This window comes from Lygodium microphyllum, chromosome 1, assembly GCF_053477565.2.
Source record: "Lygodium microphyllum isolate KBCC chromosome 1, Lygodium_microphyllum_v1.1.10, whole genome shotgun sequence".
NCBI lineage: Eukaryota > Viridiplantae > Streptophyta > Polypodiopsida > Schizaeales > Lygodiaceae > Lygodium > Lygodium microphyllum.
In genome coordinates, this window is record NC_141135.1 from 103392623 (window position 1) to 103411000 (window position 18378).

Here is an 18378-nt window from a genome sequence, read left to right on the forward strand (position 1 = left end):
AGCCTAAGATGTAGTCCATTGTATTGGAACTAGTGGATTGGAAGCAAGTCAATGCTCTAGATCCTGGCCATTTCCTTATGTTGTGGATAATGAGATGATGTTGTGACCTGAGCTCTAACAAGTGCTGACCATAGCATGTGCTATCTTCTCCAGTGTCGATTGATATCCTACATGGGTCTACATCCTCTACCTCCATAACTTGTAGCCTCCGTGGATCCTCAAAGTCATATGTATCACATTGTCTACTTTGTGCCCTAGTGTTAAAATCTCCCATGAAAATAATCTCTCCCAATCCAAAGTAGTGTATAATGTCGTTTAATAAGTCTAGGAAGGGTGACTCCCTATCAACTCCTCCATCTCCATCTCCATCCCGCTTCTATATCTCCCCATCAGCATACTTTGATCCTTTTGGCGGAAGCAGCACATGGTGATTTATAGCATCGGACCTCGTGAGATCTCCAACCTCACCCACATATATCGAACTTTAGGATTACGTGCCATGATGCATACCTGGTCGTGTAGCTCATGTCAGGTCAGTACTGCTTCTTCGGATCCCTGTGTGGTTCCTCGGTGTCTCGTACTGGCTCTGTAAACCGACTTTCAAGTGTATCCATGGACTTAGGGTAGACCTCTCTCTTGGCTTTGATGTGTCTCTGTAAACATGACTCTTCTTTTCTGTGTCACCTCCTCCATCCTCCCTAGATGTGTCCAGAAGGAGCCATTGCAGTTTCATACTGCCATCCATACCTCAGATATGGTTGTCTCTTCATACTGCTGTCCATACCTCAGATACGGTTGTCTCATAGGCCGGGAATCCCTATTTGGTGACCTGACTATCAATGATGGCTTGGTTGTCCCTATATACTGCTTTCTTTCCTTCCTTGTGTGCCTGGATCACTGTAGGCACGTGAGCTGATGGATGCTCCTCCTACATCTTTGTTAGATCCCCATCGATGAAGATGGGATCTCTTGGTAGCCCCCATAGTATATCATTCTTGTGTGTGTGTGTGTGTGTGTGTGTGTGTGTGTGTGTGTGTGTGTGTGAGAGAGAGAGAGAGAGAGAGAGGTGAAATGTTGAGAGAAGAGAGAGAGAGAGAGAGAGAGAGAGAGAGAGAAGGCCCTGAGAGACGCGATGAGCAGCGATGGCGGACCTTCAACCCCCGTGACCTAGCGACCAGATCGTGGTCTCTGCGCAGCCGCTGAACCTGTCTGTACCTGCCGCTGCTGCGCCCGTCTGTACCTGCCGTTGCTACGCCTGTCGCAGGTACGCCCGCCCGTCTGTACCTGCACCTGTCAATCTCTACCCGTCGTCTGGACCTGCGCCCGCCTTCATCCACGCCTCACGACTGCTCGCCGGACGTCTGCTGCGCCTTTGTGTGCCCGCCTTCGTCGACGTCTGACGTCTGCCCTGCCGGTTAAACGCCGCCCGTCGCCTGTACCTGCAGTGCCCTTCAACTCTGCACCATCGACGCCTGCCCTGTGCCTGACCCCTTGGCGCCTGCCCCGTCGACGTCTGACCTGTGCAGAGTGCTCCGCCTGTGGTTGACTACTCTGCGTCAGCGTGCAGGGCTGACGCAGCCCCGTTTAAGCCTCCTGTGTTTGATCCGTTACACGGCGCCCCGGTTCATCTGCGCGTGTCTGTCCTGTTCTTCGTTGCAGTCCTGTTGCTGCAGCCGGGTGGTGCACTGATTTTGCAGGTCTGCGGGACCTGCAGAGCGAGTGAGAGAGAGAGAGACAACGAGAGAGAGAGAGAGAGAGAGAGAGAGCTCGCCCTCTGTGTGAAGACAGCAGTGTGGCTGGCCTGGATTTGGATTTTCTTGACCGGACGGTGGCAGCCCTTGGCCCTGATTCCGATGCAGAGGAGCCGGAAGATATGGTGCCATGCACGGAGGAGTTGCCGCCGAGTTCTGAACAGCCGCCTGCCGGCAAACGCTCCAAGCATACGCCTGATGAGCCAATGAGTCCTCCGGAACGCTCCTATGCGCAAGTGGCCTCTGATCCTGTGGATTCGCAGGAAATCGACTGGGAGCATTTGCTGGACTTCGCCAATACTCTGCTTGGCAATTATGTCCAGCATAATACCGAATCTTTTTCTGTTGCGGGAACGGATGATGTGCTAGAAGTCACGGTGGACCCCAAATCAGTCTTGCGATCCTTCTCGGTGTTCTATGACCGTGCAGTTATACTTTTCTTCACTGGCAGGATCCCAGTGCTTTCGCATATTCGCCAGTGGCTGCACCATCTATTGCAAGGGGAGTTTGTTGAGGAGATCTTCCTTGGACCTCGCGGGTTTTATGAGGTCCTGCTGAAATCGGAAACGCATCGCGCTGAGCTCCTGTCCAAGTTGCCGCTATTCTTTGATCGCCGCTTGGTTCATGTTGTGCCATGGCGCCCCATGGCCGACTTCCAGCGTCTGCTTCAACACGAATGCCCGGTGTGGGTAGAGGTGGAAAACTGTCCGGCGGTCTATTGGCCCATGTTGAAGGATGAGATGGCAGTTGTGGGAACAGTGCTGGTTCCCCCAAGCCTCAGGGCGATGAACCGCAACCGTTTATGCATGCTATGGGACACGGCCAGGAAAAGGCCCGCGTGGCTTCGCCTCAATTGTTCGGGCATGCATCCTTTGTATTTTCGCTTAAAATGGGGCAACTTTGCGGGCCACTGCTTTTCATGTGGTAAATTGGGGCATTTCATGGCCGAATGCCCTGAAAAGCAATCGTCTTCGGACGATGCACAGGTTGTGCTGCCCAAGGACGACATGGTGCTTGATGCCACGCCCCAGGAAGCCCTTCAGTCTCCTCATGTCATGGATAAAGGCAAACAACAGGTCCTGAGTGTGGATTCCCGTCGCACTGACTAGATTGAGGCACGTCCTCAAAAAGGTAAAAAGTTGGATGCAGGCCTGGCGGATCCTGGGCCTCCCGCTTCCCAGGATTCCGTGCGCACGTATACGCGCCGGAAAGAAATGGCCACTTCACAGCAGGCTGCACGTCCTAGGGCCCCGTCGGGCCCCCGCAATCAGTCTCCAAGGAGAGCCTATACCGACGGCCCCAAAGGCCCACCTGCCAAGCTGGCGTTCGATGCCAAAGGAAATGTTATTACACCCTGGGATCGGCGTTATCCCCGCCCCTCTCCCAAGGCAGTGGATTTCCCTTCTACCTCCAAAGCAGGTCGCCAGAATTCTTTTGCAGTATTGGCTGATTTTCTGGATGAGGGTGTCCTGGATGCTCTCGCGGAAAAGGTGAAATCGAGGCAGCAGGTGCCTCGTTCCTGACTTCCTTCTTTGAGGATACATGAAGATAGCCACGTGGAATGTGCGAGGCATTTGCTCTCGCCATAAGCAACATGCCATGTGGACCGTCTTGCACGAGAACGAGTGGGATGTATTGTGTGCAGTTGAGCACAAAAGTCACGGTGAAGCAGGAAAAGTGATGGATTGTCATGGATTCCGCCTGTTTTATGCAGGGACCCATGCTACGCACTATTCGGGCGTGCTGATGATTGTCCATGAGAAATATCAGCCTGTCCTTGTTAAAAATGATGTGCAGGGCCGCTTTCTGGTGATCGAAGTCTTATTTGAAGGAGAGATTTTATGGCTGTTGGGCCTCTATGCTCCGAATGATCCCGCATCCCGACGGGATCTTTGGTCCACTTTGCAGGGCTCCATGTCACTCGGCCGAAGGGGGTTCTTGATGGGAGATTTCAATATGTGTGTTGACTCTTCTCAGTCCACTTCAGGGCATTCGGTAATGGATACGCCGGAAAGCCGGGTGTGGAGTTCCTTTGCTTTGCACGTGCTCAAGCAAGATCTTTGGTCGTGGCTTCACCCTTCTTTTTCAGGGTTTACTTTTTATTCCGCACAATATGCAACTACCTGGTCGCGACTGGACAGAATGTATATAATGCAGGGCGATGACTTTCTTCCCGACATGCTGGAAATGAAGGTCTTGCGGCAATATGCGTTGTCAGACCATTTCCCCCTCCAGCTTGAGATGCGGGCACACTCTATTGCACCTTTTGTGCAATTCCTGGATAGGCTCCCTTTACGTTTCAACTCCTCTTATTTGAAGCATTCAATTTTCCAGGGCTATATGCAGCAGCTGATTGAGAGGTTCTTATTGGACTTCACCTCTGAGGGCTGGCCTTCATTTGCACGGCTGCTCTCTAATGTGCAGCGGGTTGCTCGCCAGTATGGGATCCATCATGCCTCGCTTTGCCGCCGACGTCAACATGCAGCAGAAGACTTACTGGCTTTGGTCCGTTCCTTGCTCCCGGATTTCCCTGATGATGATTTTCTGTTGTCTCTGGAGAGGCGGTTGGCCCATCTTATTCCAGTGTTTCAGTTGAAATCTTATCAACAGGCCAAGCTGCACAACTTGATGGACACAATGCAAGATAGCGCCTGCCAGTCTCATAAGTTCTTTCGCGCCTTGCATGCGTCTCCGGCCCGCGAAAATATGACCAGACTCCAGGATTCGGAAGGTCGCATGGTCACGGATCCGCAGACCATTGTCACTATGTGCAGAAACTATTTTATGGAACTTCTTGGTTCCTCTTCCTCGCCTTCTAACCAGGTTACGCATGCCCGCGCGGTCTTCTATCATCTGGTCCGCCAGCAGGTTCCAGTTGATATGCAAGCCGCTTTGGAGACGGATATTTGCGAGGAAGAGGTTATGGACGTTTTGTTGCACCTGCCGAATGATAAAAGTCCTGGCTGGGATGGTCTCACTAATGAATTCTTTCAGACCTCGGCCACGCAATTGGTGAAGCCATTGGTGGCCATGTTTCAGTAGGTGTGGGAAACGGGGGTCATGCCCTCCTCATGGAAAGAAGGCCTTATCAAACTAATTCCAAAGGTCCCTTCGCCGTCAAAGTTGCAACACTGGCGACCAATCTCTTTGATGGGCTCCATGTATAAAATCTACTCCAAAGTGCTAGCGAATCGGCTCCACAAGCACCTTCCAGCTATTGTGCATCCTCTCCAATATGGTTTCATTAAGGGCCGCAACATTCTGCATAATATCTTAAATGTGCAAATGGCTATTGACTATGCGCGGCACTCCGGTCAGGAAGTGGTATTGATCCAATTGGACTTGGAAAAGGCGTTTGATTATGTGGACTGGTCTTTCATTGCAGACCTCATGTCGGCTATGGGCTTTGGTACCCGAATGTCCCGATTGATCTACACCATTAGTGCTGAGGCTTCCTCCAGAGTTATGCTTAATGGTGGAGTTACAGAGCCATTTGTCCTTGCACGCTCGGTCAGACAGGGTTGTCCTTTGAGCCCTCTCTTCTTTGCCCTGGCGACTCACCCAGTCCTTTCAATGTTATCCTCCATGGCAGCCTCTGCCCAGCTGGCCGGGCTGTCTCTTCCATTGGGTCAGCACTTCGTTAGCCAATCTTTGGCTGATGACACCTTTATGATTTTGCAGGCGGACAGGGACAACATTCGAAGGGCATTAGATGTTTGGACACTCTTTGGTCAGGCCTCTGGGCTTCGCATCAATGCCCTTAAGTCAGCCATTCTCAGTTGTACGGAGCCTGATTTGCAGTCCTTAGGCTGGCAAGGCCAGGTGGTTTCCCGTGGCTCCATTGTCAGGCATCTTGGATACCCATTGGGGGTGGATGTACAGCCAAAAGCCCTGCTGGAGTGGATTTCACAAAAATTGGCGGCGATGTTTATGTATTGGAAGTCACAAGCGTGGCCATTCCATGTCCGCCTCAAAGTGGCCCAGACAATCATGCTTCCAATGCCAACGTATTTCCTGCCTTTGTTGCCATGGACTCCTACTACTTTGAAGGCCCTCACTCATCCCATCCGTTTCATGCTATGGAAGAAGGATTCACTACAGGCCGGCATTTCCTAGATTTCATGGTCACACGCATGTACCCCTAAGCGCATGGGTGGAGGAGCTATTTTGGATGCACACACTCATATGTTAGCTCTCCGTTGGTCCTTTTTTCGTGCCATGTGTGTGGATCATCACCCTTGGACCATCATAGCCCGTTATTTTCTTGAGGACAGCCGGCTCCGCCATGGCAACACACGGCTTCGGGCCTCCTGGTGGCATGTCCTTAATGCTGACTCTCGTGTTTCCAGTCCCTCTTCCTCTTTGTTATTGCACTTGGTCGGCTCTTGGAAAGTGGTGCTCCAAAAGGCCCGTTGGCACCCAGTAGGGGACCGCTTGCAGACTAACTCCTTTCAGCTGGAATTGTTGGCAGTATCGAGACTCCTTTCATGGGAAGATAAACATCAACTCAGACCAAGATTTAATCGCATGGCCCGTTTAGGTGTGACGTCGGTTGCGGATGCTACCCTTGCCACTCGCAATGTCCTCGTATCATTTCGGACTGCTCGGCGACTCTTTAAGATCCCGCGTGGATACCGTGATTTGTGGGAGCAGCTTTCGTCGAAGCTTCAGGGTCGGCAACCCTTTCCTGCCTTGACTGTGGATCGCCCTTGGCAGGACTGGGACCTTGCAGGCCGCCTGAGTCTGGAAAAGGCCTCTACTAATCAGGTGTATCATCTTCTTGTTCGAGATCACCAATGGCTAGGAGAGAAAGCTAACACTGTTTGGGGACTGCGGAAATCGCTGTCATAGTGGCACAGAACGCTGATGGAGGGCTGGCTAAATAAGACACCTTTCAAATGCAAGGTTTTTCTTTGGCGGGTAATGATTGGTGGTCTTCCTCTGGCCTCGGCCCTTGCCAAGCGTCGCATCTCGAATGGCAATTGTTTCTTGTGTACCACACCGGCGGAATCGGCCCGACATCGTTTTCTCTCTTGCCCGCTCACCAAGAATATCTGGTCACTCTTGTCGCACATTTGGCGCGCGGTGGTGGGATCCTTGCAACTCCTTTCGACTAGGTTTTTGTGCGCCCGAAGTATCCCGCGCCGCCACAGTTGCATGAGAAGATCTTATTTCACTTTTTCAGATATTGGGGATGCTGGCACATTTGGACCACGCGCAATGCTTTTCTCTTTGATTCGGCCTCTAATGTACCCCGACATATTGCCAGGCTTAAAGGGCTCTTGCATTGGCAGCTAGATATCATCCGACACTCCGACTTGCTCCCTCGAGAGGATTTGTATCCGTGGCATATGGCAATTGCCTCTGGGTCGTTGCCATGATTGGTGTACCCTTTTCAATGCATTACTACAGGGCTTCCCCACACGTTGGCCTAGGGCCCTCGTGTATCTTGTAATCAGAAAAAGAGAGAGAGAGAGAGAAAGAGAAAACCTCTTCACATGATGGCTTTGTGTCATCATGTATCTTGTAATCCAGTAATCTTGTATTTTTTTTCGTAATTAATACAATTACCTTTTACGGAAAAGAGAGAGAGAGAGAGAGGTTGTGTATGTGTGGGTGGGAGGGAGGGAGACTTAATGTTGCAGGCAGGAGTGGAAATATTAATTTATGATGTTTTTGCATGCACTCTTTTAGGATAATGAGAAGACCAAAGCTGAACTTGAAACCCTCAAGCTTAGTCAGAAGGTACTTGTGATTTTCTTTTCATGATGCCATTTTATTTGTTAATCGTGTTAATCATTAGTATTTGTGTCTCATATCTTTTGTGAAGTTGTTTGACATTATTGTTATTGTCTCAGTTTTTGGTACGACAGCCTCGCAATGGTCGAATTCCTGTTGAGAAAATGGACTTGATGAACACAGTTAACCAGCTGCTGGCTGAACTAAATAAGATGAAAGGGGAAAAGGTTGCCCTGGAGGAGGAGTTGAAAGCTCAAAAGCTTTCCCTAGTCAGGGATCGTATCCAAAGAACTGTTACTAGTAGGGATGTGGAGATGGCAGCCTCTAATAAAGTGAGTCACAAGTTGCAACCTACATTGAAAAATTTGTCCAGCATGGTCACAACAGACTGCTCTTGTAACTTTTTTTACCTTGTGTGAAGTGACCCCTTTTATCTTATCATTCTCAATTAGGCAGGACCCATGCTATGCACAAGGAACTGATACAAGTCTAGAAATACAGAGAGTGCATAAGCCAAACATGTTTGGGTTTTAATTATATTTGTGGGCACCCATCTTGACTTTGTGCACTGCATTGATTGAGGTAATTAAGAAAAGACTTTTGTAGACATGGTTTTTTTGTGGTATTGACTACATCTGCATGCAAGTAATCTGCATTGAGTAGTTGTGGATGCAAGTGATCTCCATTTGAGGGTTGTCTTTCTTCTTACTCAACTATATGATAGATTCATTCCTAGTGCAAGGGTTGTGAGTCCATTGACCTACCATCTTACATTGATCTCTCATACCAATTTTTGGGAGGCTTGTCTACTGGTTGGATTACTTTGCGTGGGGGCTGGGAGTATGGTGTAGAAACTTACAACTGCAACCAGGCTGTACACGAGTATGATGCAGCTGGAGAGCATTCAGGATCCCTTTGACTATGACCAGGCTGTATGGGAGTATGATGCTGCTGGAGAGCACTTAGAATCCCCTTGAACTTACATGTTGCTAACACCCTTCACAACCCTTTTATGCAGGTTTCCACTTTTTTTTTGTTTGCTTCATAGGATTGTGCATTTATACAGATTGAGCTACATGCAACTTCTCAATTTCCCATTGATCAGATGATTATGGTTTTCCACAAACAAGCTTTGTAATAACTGTTATGATACCTTAGGTTGTGGGCTAGGATTCCAGCCCCTGGACAAGGTCCTGAAGGTCTTGTGAGTCTAGAACATGGTGCACTGAGTTAGACCAAGTCATGAAGTAAGACCTGTTGGAAATGGGTGTTGACAGTGAAAGCAGGGTTTGCAGATGTGGTTGTGTGAAAAGAATTGTGAGGTGTCCCATAAGAGGGGTGAGGTGGGAAGGCAGAAATGGAGCCTGCAACTATGCGACACTGTGTGGATAGGCATGGTGACATGTGGTCCTTGCCCAAAAGTAGGCTATGGTACTTCATGAAAGAATAATGGCCTACTAGGTAAGAATATGTGTGCAAACTGTGGTGCTATCTCAGTGATACTGGGGGGTTGATATGCTTGGATAGAGAACTTTTCATAGGAAATGTCTAAGGTCACTAAGCATAAGGATCATGATTGTATCATGCATGTTGGTTAATCTGAAAGGTAACATAAAACTCAAGGATTCTGTGATAAACCCAGTCCAAGTATCATGAATTGAGTCTAGGAGGATTGACTTCCAGCAGGCGCTTTGTGAAAGTCTTGCAGGATGTGGTCATTAGAGTGATTAGGTGGCATACCTTGTCTGTCTATGCACCCCCTTGCGAAGTAGACGAATTCCATCAGTCAACCTCTGTAGCATCTGGCCATGCTGAAATTTGTTGCAAATGCACACTGAATGCTGCCGATAACCCCCCGATTGGTGAGGACAAATCAAGGAGCCCTGAGTCTCTCTGAGTACATACACAGATGCTGCCAGGATCTCCGAGAGAGTGAACATGAGTCCTACCACATCTCTAGCTGCAGGGATCCAACCGCTGTTCTGCTGATGGTGTGGAATGTCTTATCTTTCTGAGTGCTCATCTTGACCTATAGACACCTACGCCCTTGGACCCTGCTGTGCAGTGAGTCTAAGACCTCAATGCTCCAGGAACAGCTGGGTCAGGTCTTAGCACAATGAGAACATACCAGGGAATGATTCACAATAGCATCAGGTCATACAGTTAATTCATCATTGTAGTGATCCAAGTCAAACCTGTTGACCTTGTTGTGGCAGTCAGATGTTGAGTTAAAACATAGGGAAACAGTTCGGAAACTTGGTGGGGCAGTTGTTTTTGTCGAGTCCATTTCTGCCTAGCTGCAGCAGGATAATGAGTAAATTTATTGATTTGATTTGCAGCTCAAAGAAGTCCAGGTAGCAAGATATGCTTGAAATGTTCACTGTTTGTTTCTGATGGGGCAATATCTGATGCATTCACGTCCCCAAAATAAAGACATAGTGCAACTGTTTCATATACACCAATCAGTTTAGGTTAACCATACATTGAAGTTAAAAACTTTCAGAGTCTATTGGCTGGTTCGTACTCTACATCACTTGTGCATAAGCTTGATTTGTTTTTGTTTCACAGACATTTTTCATTGTAGAATCTTTTTAGTCTCTAATGTTAGATGTAACCTCCGTACGGACATGGTACCTACCATGCATTGCATAGTACCTATCATGTGTTACTTTATTTTTTGTTTGATAAAACTGTTTCTGAACGTGTTCCAGGTCGGAGACTCTGAATTGGCATCTAAACTTGTGAGAGCACGACTCCAGCAGCTGACACTGCAGGACAGTGGACAAAGCTCAAGAGTCACCCCAAATCTAGCTGCTAGTGACGGACCCACGCCAACTATGAGAGCGAATGCAGGTCTTAACAGTGAGCTTCCAGCAGACTTTCTTCAGAGTGGCCTGCAAGGCACTCAAAGCCTCGATGTACCCTGCAGAGATGAGATAATGAATTGTGCTGCATTGTACGCAAATAGCTTGCCGTCAAAGGTTGGGTGATTTGTAGAAGACGGTGTCTCTCCTTCAACATGAGAGAGGAATGCTCTATGTCTGATTCGGGTCTTGGTGGTGATCAAAATGCCCGTGCCCCCCTCAAACTCCTGCTCAAGGTTGGGTGGTCGTACAACGATCGGGTGAAAAGCTTTGAGCTGCTCGAAGGATGGAAGTCATCATCATCATCATCATCATCGTGCTGAGAGTGGAATGGTAGTCGCTGTTTATATGCCATGCTTTAAAACCCACCGAGTTTGCATAGAAAGCTGGATGCTGTCCTGTAATTCATTTTTTTACCGATAAATCACGAACAAAACTCAAAGAACAGAAGTTGGAGTGGCATCGGATGCACGGTTGGCCTTTTTCTGGCCGGCATGTAAACCCCACGTTAAAGCTGAAGAATTAGAAAGTCAAATGGACACCAAACAAACAAATGCCTGCGCGCCTCTCTCTCTCTCTCTCTCTCTCTCTCTCTCTCTCGTCTCGACGGGTAAGACCTTGTAAGGGCCCCGCCTGTCCTGTCACACCCAGGGGGGCAACAGGGTTTGTGAGATGATTTACGTTGGGTGCCGTGGCACCTTACCAAAAACATCGCGTGAAAAGAAAGCATGCAAGAGTTCCATCAGATTTAAACTAAAGGGCAACGGGGCTTCTGATTTGCCACTTAGTTTAAATCTTTTCCTCCTGCAGCCTTTACTTTAAATCTTCTGCTTGCCCACGCGCACGCCCACGCCCACACAGAGAGAGGAGAGAGCGCAAATGGGTGTAGTAGCTCACCCGGTCAAGTTGAAGTAGTGCTCCAAGCTACAACACTCACTCCATTTTGCTACTCATTTTTTATTAGTCTAGGTTTAAAAATCATGCGTCAACCATACTCTTATGCTTGTTTCTTTTCACAACTACAAAGGTATGCCCCTTATTTGTGCATGAGCCAAAGTGACACCTCATCCTCACTTATTATTATTTTGAAACAATATAATAAGTAAAGTAATATATTAATACAAACAATGCATGATTTCAAAAGGGGGGGGGGCGCGGGGGGAACAATGAAATCTTAAGGAACATTACATATTTCCACTATTATTTAGTCTTTGAATAACTTTTCTTTTGCGAGCATTGTTATCAATGATAGCATCTGTTCTCTTTTCCACATGTAGAGGCATTGAAATTTTAGTTGAGCTATTGTACGTGGATTGCACTTTACAAAACACGGCATTTGTTGCCACAATAATGCAACATTAGCAAGAGTGCAAGCCATGAGTAGGAAACAAAAAGAAATTACAATGCATGCATAGGAAATACCTTGGTCGAAATTCATATTTAGTTGATGCAGCATAGGTCACAACACTCCCATCGTTTCCATTGAGGAGGGATTCTTCTCTAGTGTGGTTGAGATATAATGTGGTTGTAGATAGGGGATGTTACATAATAACACTACACATATCCCTCATAAATACTAAACAAGTGTATGCCTTTATAACTCCGAACAAATGGAAGACTCAAGGTGCTTAAACATGTTTGTAAGAGATCTTTGCATTTTAGGGTCTTGCATCAAATGCACGAATTTCTCTTCTAATCTCATTTGAGTTTGAGATGTGTGGTAGTAACCAAACATCAAGGTTTTCATTTTCCTACAAAACAAAAGCGGAAAGATAAAGAAAACGAAGATGAAATTAGTTTGTAAACAACAAAAGTGTTCAAGGTAATCAAGTGTGATACAAGTAGCAAGTATAAGGTGATAAAACTCTTTGCAAGATTTCCTTCTACACAATATTAACATTGGAATTTTCACAATGATCTTTATTTTGTAGCAAAGATCTCTAGCTCATCAAAGGATTTCACTCGAGAAAAGGCCACATACAATTTGCCTATGACCAACTTAGGATAGAGCCCCATTGAAGCCAAAGTTTGTCCTTGGGCCTTGTTAATAGTCATAGAGAATCCTAGTTGCATAGAAATTGGTATTGCCTCATAGTGAAGGGAAAGTGCAAGGTCGTATGAGAATGAAAGTGATTCTTGAAATGAACATTATGGCACCAATGTTTATGTTGGTAATGATCTTAGCTTCCAAAATCTTACTACTAAAAGCCTTGTATATCAACATCGTTCCATTATACATGCCTTTCATAGGGTTTAAGTTTCGAAGCAAAATAATTGGTGCATTAACCTTCAAGAGCAATAAATGCAGTGGAAACCCACCTTCGAGATCAAGAGAATTCAAATATTCTATGCAATAGAGAAACATATTATCATTAGTATTAGTAAAATGATTAGCACTATAATACTACCTCATATCTCTTAGCATCAAACACAATGCTTCCAAATTGATCTCTTCCATTTGTATATTCCTTGGAGCAAGAATCACCCTTTCAGCAAAGAAAGTTGCTTGGTTATGTACATTGAAAAAGTCATTATACACACATGCAATGAAATCCACAATTGAAGCCTCTTGTGTAACTATGCTTTCAGGCAATGCAACTCTATTTGTAGTGTCTGTCAAGCCAATACCATCTCCAATATCTTGAAGCCATTGTTGTCACACTCATGTTCTGCATCAGGCTCAAAATTATCACATGCTACCACAAAGTCCAATAACAAAGGGATGCACTCACAATGTCCTTATAACCTTTCTTGATCACAATACATAGGATCTATCTATATCACCTCCAAACAGTGCTATCTTCCCACCAAAAGATCGATTGCAAGACATGATATCTCTCAAACTCTTATCTAGGGATTCAAAAGCATAATGGTGCATCATCGGAGCTTCATTCCACAAAATGAGGCAAGCCTCTCTTAATAGCCTTGTTAGGTCACTTTGCACGAGTATGTTGTATATAGAGCGGCCCTCCAATTGCAAGGGGATTTTGAATCTTGAGTGCATCGTGTGACCTTTTTGCAACATCAACGTATCAATCAATCCTTGATGATGCAGTTACCAAAGCCAAATGACCATGTGCACGTAATGTTACTAAAATACAATTGTAAAGAAACGTCTTGCCTACCTCTCTAAAACCATCCAAAAAGAAGCTATCACTGGCATGTGAGGCACCAAGAAGAACGTGAAATGTAGTAGGATGCCTTTCATTGAGTTGTGATTTAAAAAATTCAACAATTTGTGCCTCATTGGATTGATCATATTAAGCTCCTCAAGAATAAGATGATTGCCCTGCAATACTCTGCTTCACAACTGTATTTTAAGAATCCTGAGGAAATCAGACATAGTCTAGCCATGTTGTCTCAAGAGTGATTGCAGGTGTCTCAAGGATTCATTTCCCACCTTAGACTTTAGTCGGTCACGCTATATGCCAGCCATTTCGGATCTTTAAACAATATCCTTTGGAAGTGGAACTTCAAATATCTCCCACAACCTTCTAAGCACAGTTCGCAAAAACACCAATATTGTCACAAAAATAGATTATGTGATTGTGTTTGAGGCCTCCCTTACAAAAATTGAAACCATTCATCATCATCTCCAACATATCCATCGATGCGCAAGCTTTCTTAAATGTGGGATACAACATTGATTGACCAATTCTTTAGTCCTCGAAAGACATGTAGTAGCCCTTGCAAACTATTAGGAGTATTCTCAAATAGTACCGTTCACCACTTGTTGGTGATATAAAGAACATCTGGACATTGGTATATCCTTTCTTTCTTTTTGTCCAAGCCCTTTCGCTTGCATTCCAAACCCATCGAGTAGGGAAATCTTGGTACAACAATGTCCTCGCTTGTGATACTATTGATTGCAAGAAAATCACTCCCTAAGAGTAGTCTTCCTAACATTATAATCAGAAACCACATCTTGCACATTGTCACCATCTTTGAACACCATTGTGTTTTATCCTCGCAAATGGACTTGAACATCATGCTTCTCATTTTGAAGTTGATAATCCAAAATGCCCCAACATGCCTTGGAGCCAAAGAGACAGCGACCATCAAGGTATTTATCAATATCATCAAACATTTGAACCAAAAAATTTGTATTGTCACCTTCTATTCTTACATATGCATCCCTAACTATAGCTCTATCATCCCCTTTATAAATGTACTTGTAAAGATACATCACTAATGGGATAGTGAAACATATCTTAGTATTGATGTGTGCATTGCACTTTTTTAAAAAGGTAGGGATTGTAAGGCATGATTTAATTATTATCAATGATACTACCCCTAATGTTCATACACTTACCATCATCGTGTCTCCTATAATTAACATAACCAATATCATTAACAATGGATTCCTAGACAAACTTCTTTGGGTACCCCTTTATACACTTTTCTTCACTTATACATGGATTGCATGAATTAAATGGTCCACAGGGTCCATGTCTATTACAGCTACTCAAAGTCTCATGCAAAGCAAGGGCTTTCTCTTTATTTGGTAGCCCAGTGCAAGCTATTCCGCCATAATGCTCTGTTGTCGAAGGCTTGAATATCATCTTCAAAATCAACAATGTATGAGAGTGAGGCAACCCTATCTTTTAAAACTCTATACCACTAACATATGCAACAATATCACCAACAATTTTTTTCTTAAGTGTGTCCATCAAATCCACATGGTTTAGAGTTAAGGTCATAATTAAGGAATGAAACTCATGCATGTGATTAAGTGAGTTGGTTCACTGCACAATGTAGTGTAAGTCTGCAGGCCATGCATGTTCCCACATTTCATAGCAATGCCATTGTCATTAACTACCTCCTCAATGTTTTTAATGAGCTGAAATTTAAGATCCCCTAGACCCCATATGGTGGGTTGTAAGTTGTACTTGTCGCATCGATCTATGCTAATGAATTTTTTTTTTTTGATCCTAGGGTCATTGATTAATGTGGGAAATTGAATGTAAATCATTCTTTTAGGAGGAGTTGTCATTTGCAATAACAAGTTGTGAGAATTATGAGAACAAAAGACAATTCAATACAATTGAAAACAATGATTTTGTCATTACATCACAAATTTGCACGATTCAATACAATTTCCCCCCTCTTAGTGAAGATGGACAACTTCTTAGTTGTATGTTGGCTGGGTTTAAGATGTGTATGTGTATGTGTTTTTTAAGAAAAAATATATAAATACAAGCAATAAATAATTTGTGATTTTCTATGTAGAAAAGGTGTGTAACCTTAAAAAGAAACATTTCATGAGGTGGTTTGAAGAAGCCACCAATCAAAAAATTTGGGGTTAAATTGGAGTTTAACAAGTGCATCTAAACTGAACGGTTAGCATGTGAGTTTATGGAGGTAGGTCATTGAGTAGATTTGGGCCTTCTAGTTTGCTTACTACACGAAGTTCTTCTTTTAGCAACATTTGTCCAACAAGAGATGTTGCTCAAATTTGGAAGGGTATAGAAGAACTCGAGTGATGAGGATGGCATGAACCAAAATTCCAGTGTAGAACATAGGGTCATGCTACATGGTTTTGATCATTGTTCCTCATTTTTCATTGAGTGATTGCCATTAGTGGTAATGTCAATGCAATGATTGTACCAGACCCTTAGGAAATGATAGTGTGATTTACATTTCTATTGGATTTGTTGAACAAGTACCTAAGGATAATAGTAATGATTGGTTAGTGACCTCTATGGTGAATCTTTTTGGGACTGTTGGATAGTATCCTACCTAATGTATCTCGCAAGTGATTACTAAACTATTATTTGCATGTTGTACTTACATGTACTCATGTATTTTAATTGAGTCAATTGTGTAAGAACTCAGCCTCAAGCTCATGATTTTTGCTATAGAATGGAATATATGACTTCTTCAATGGGGTTGCAAACAAGCTAGTATAGTTCCATCATGACAATGGATTTTTTAAGATAATTGTACTGTGTACATGTAAGAGATTTAGTTAAGACATATCTAGGGCATAATGTATATATTAGGACATCACACATGGCGCATATTGCCCTAAAACAATTGCAATTTAGGACAAGGGGCTAGAATGTATATGGTGTTATTGTTGTATACATACTCATAGATACGGAGTAATGAATTGTTTTAAATGGTTATGATCTTTGCATAGTAAAAATCTCATAAGTATCTGGGATATCATCAAATTTTCTTTTTTTGAAAAGCTTTGTGTCGTCTTATATGGGTATCTATGAGTTTGCATGTTGTTAAATGGATTTTCCCTATATAACAAGGTAATTCATGTCATATAACAAGGTATCAATGAGTTTCCATATAACAAGGTATCTATGAATTTCCTTATAACAAGGAACCTATGAGTTTCCATATGTCATAAGGCATTTGTTAAGGAATATCTCATCTTTTGGAGTATGCCTTAAGATTAGCTCTATTCTATTTGTTGTTATGCATTAGGGTGCCTATCATTCTCGCTAGTTTCATATAGTTAGGTAGTTGTCGACTTGGTTTTATGAATTTGGGCAATTCATAAATTGGTTGTTGCATTTTTTCTGGTTGACTTGCTCATGGTTCCTCCCAATTTGGATGAGCAACAATATGATCTTACCTAAGAATAGGAGTAATAACTAGTCAATGACCTCTATGGTGAAACTTTTTGGGTCTAGTTCGCATCCTACCTAAAAGGTTGTAACCTACAAATGATGAGTAAATTGTTGTGTACACCAAGTTGTACTCTAGCAATAGAGCACATGTACTCATGCATTTTGATTGAGACAATTGCTTATGTTTATAGGTTATCTACGTGATATGTGGTGTAATTACTCAACCTTAGGCTCACGCTTGATGTAGCATGGAATACATGAATACATCAATGGGATTGCAAAATAATTGATACAATGCTACCATTACAATGCATCTGTTGGGACAATTATATATTGTATCTAAAAATGATTTGATTAGGACACATTGAAGGAATAATGTCTATATCAAGATAGTATACATGATGCATACTACATTGAGATTATTGCAATGTAGGATATGGAGCCATAAGGTATATGGTTGTTGGATAGATATGGGGAAATAAACTTTGCATTGTAACTTGAGTTTTGATTGGATTTTAACTTTACCCAGATCACTGGGGTAGTAGCATCATAAAAAAGGGATAAATTTACTTCAACTTTGATCGGCTTTTAGCTTTACCTAGATCAATGGGGTAGTAGCATCATAAAAAATGGATAAATTTGGCTAGGTGTATGGGCCCTTTTCTGATTCAACAAGTTTCCCTCTAATGTATTTTTCCAAAAATGATACAACAAGGATCACCAATGGGGAAGTAGCATCATAAAAAAGGAACACATTTAGCTAGGTCTATGGGCTCTTTTTTCATTTAACAAGTTTCCCTCTATTGTCTTTTTCCAAAAAATGATATGATGACTCCTTCAATTTTATTGTTGCATACAAATAAAGTTGTACATGGCTAATTGAGAGGCCCATGACATTGCACCTCTTGTGAATGTGAAGGCAAAACCTATCATGCACTTCTTAAAGTCCTTATTCCCTACAAAATCAACATTTACATACCCAAGAATAGATGTATCATTTCCTTCCAAAGTATATGCACATACCTCTAGTACCATTCAAGTATTGCATGATACTCTTTATTGCTTCCCTATGCTTCTTGCTAGGGTTTGCTATAAACTCGCTAACCACTCCCATTGCATAGGCAATGTCTGGACATCTGGTAACTGGCAACCATAGCATACACTAATTTACCAACCATGAATGTATAAGAAACCATGGCTATTTTGGCTTTTTAATCATCCAACTTAGGGATGTCCTCTTGGCTAAGTTTCAAATATGGAGGCAATAGAACATTGATAGCCTTCCCCCTCTCCATATTAAAACACTCAAGGTCCTTCCCAATGCAATTCTTTTTAGGCAAATAGAGAATCTTCTTATGCCTATGTCTCATAATCTACATGCCAAGAATGTGATGTGTATTCCCCAAGTCTGTCATATCAAAGGTTTCATGCAAACTT

At 43.8% G+C, this 18378-nt stretch overlaps 1 protein-coding gene across 1 annotated transcript in view; it reads left to right on the plus strand.

Annotated features, from left to right (window-relative positions):
• The window catches only part of LOC148041477 (uncharacterized), a 60386-nt gene extending 49185 nt beyond the window's left edge, over positions 1-11201 (plus strand). Inside the window, exons 8-10 of the mRNA XM_087688376.1 lie at positions 7446-7496; positions 7610-7822; positions 10202-11201. Of these exons, the coding sequence (XP_087544502.1) occupies positions 7446-7496; positions 7610-7822; positions 10202-10480 (543 nt within the window). The 3' untranslated portion in view covers positions 10481-11201. The remainder of the gene's footprint in view (positions 1-7445; positions 7497-7609; positions 7823-10201) is intronic.
• The last annotated feature ends 7177 nt before the right edge of the window (positions 11202-18378 follow it).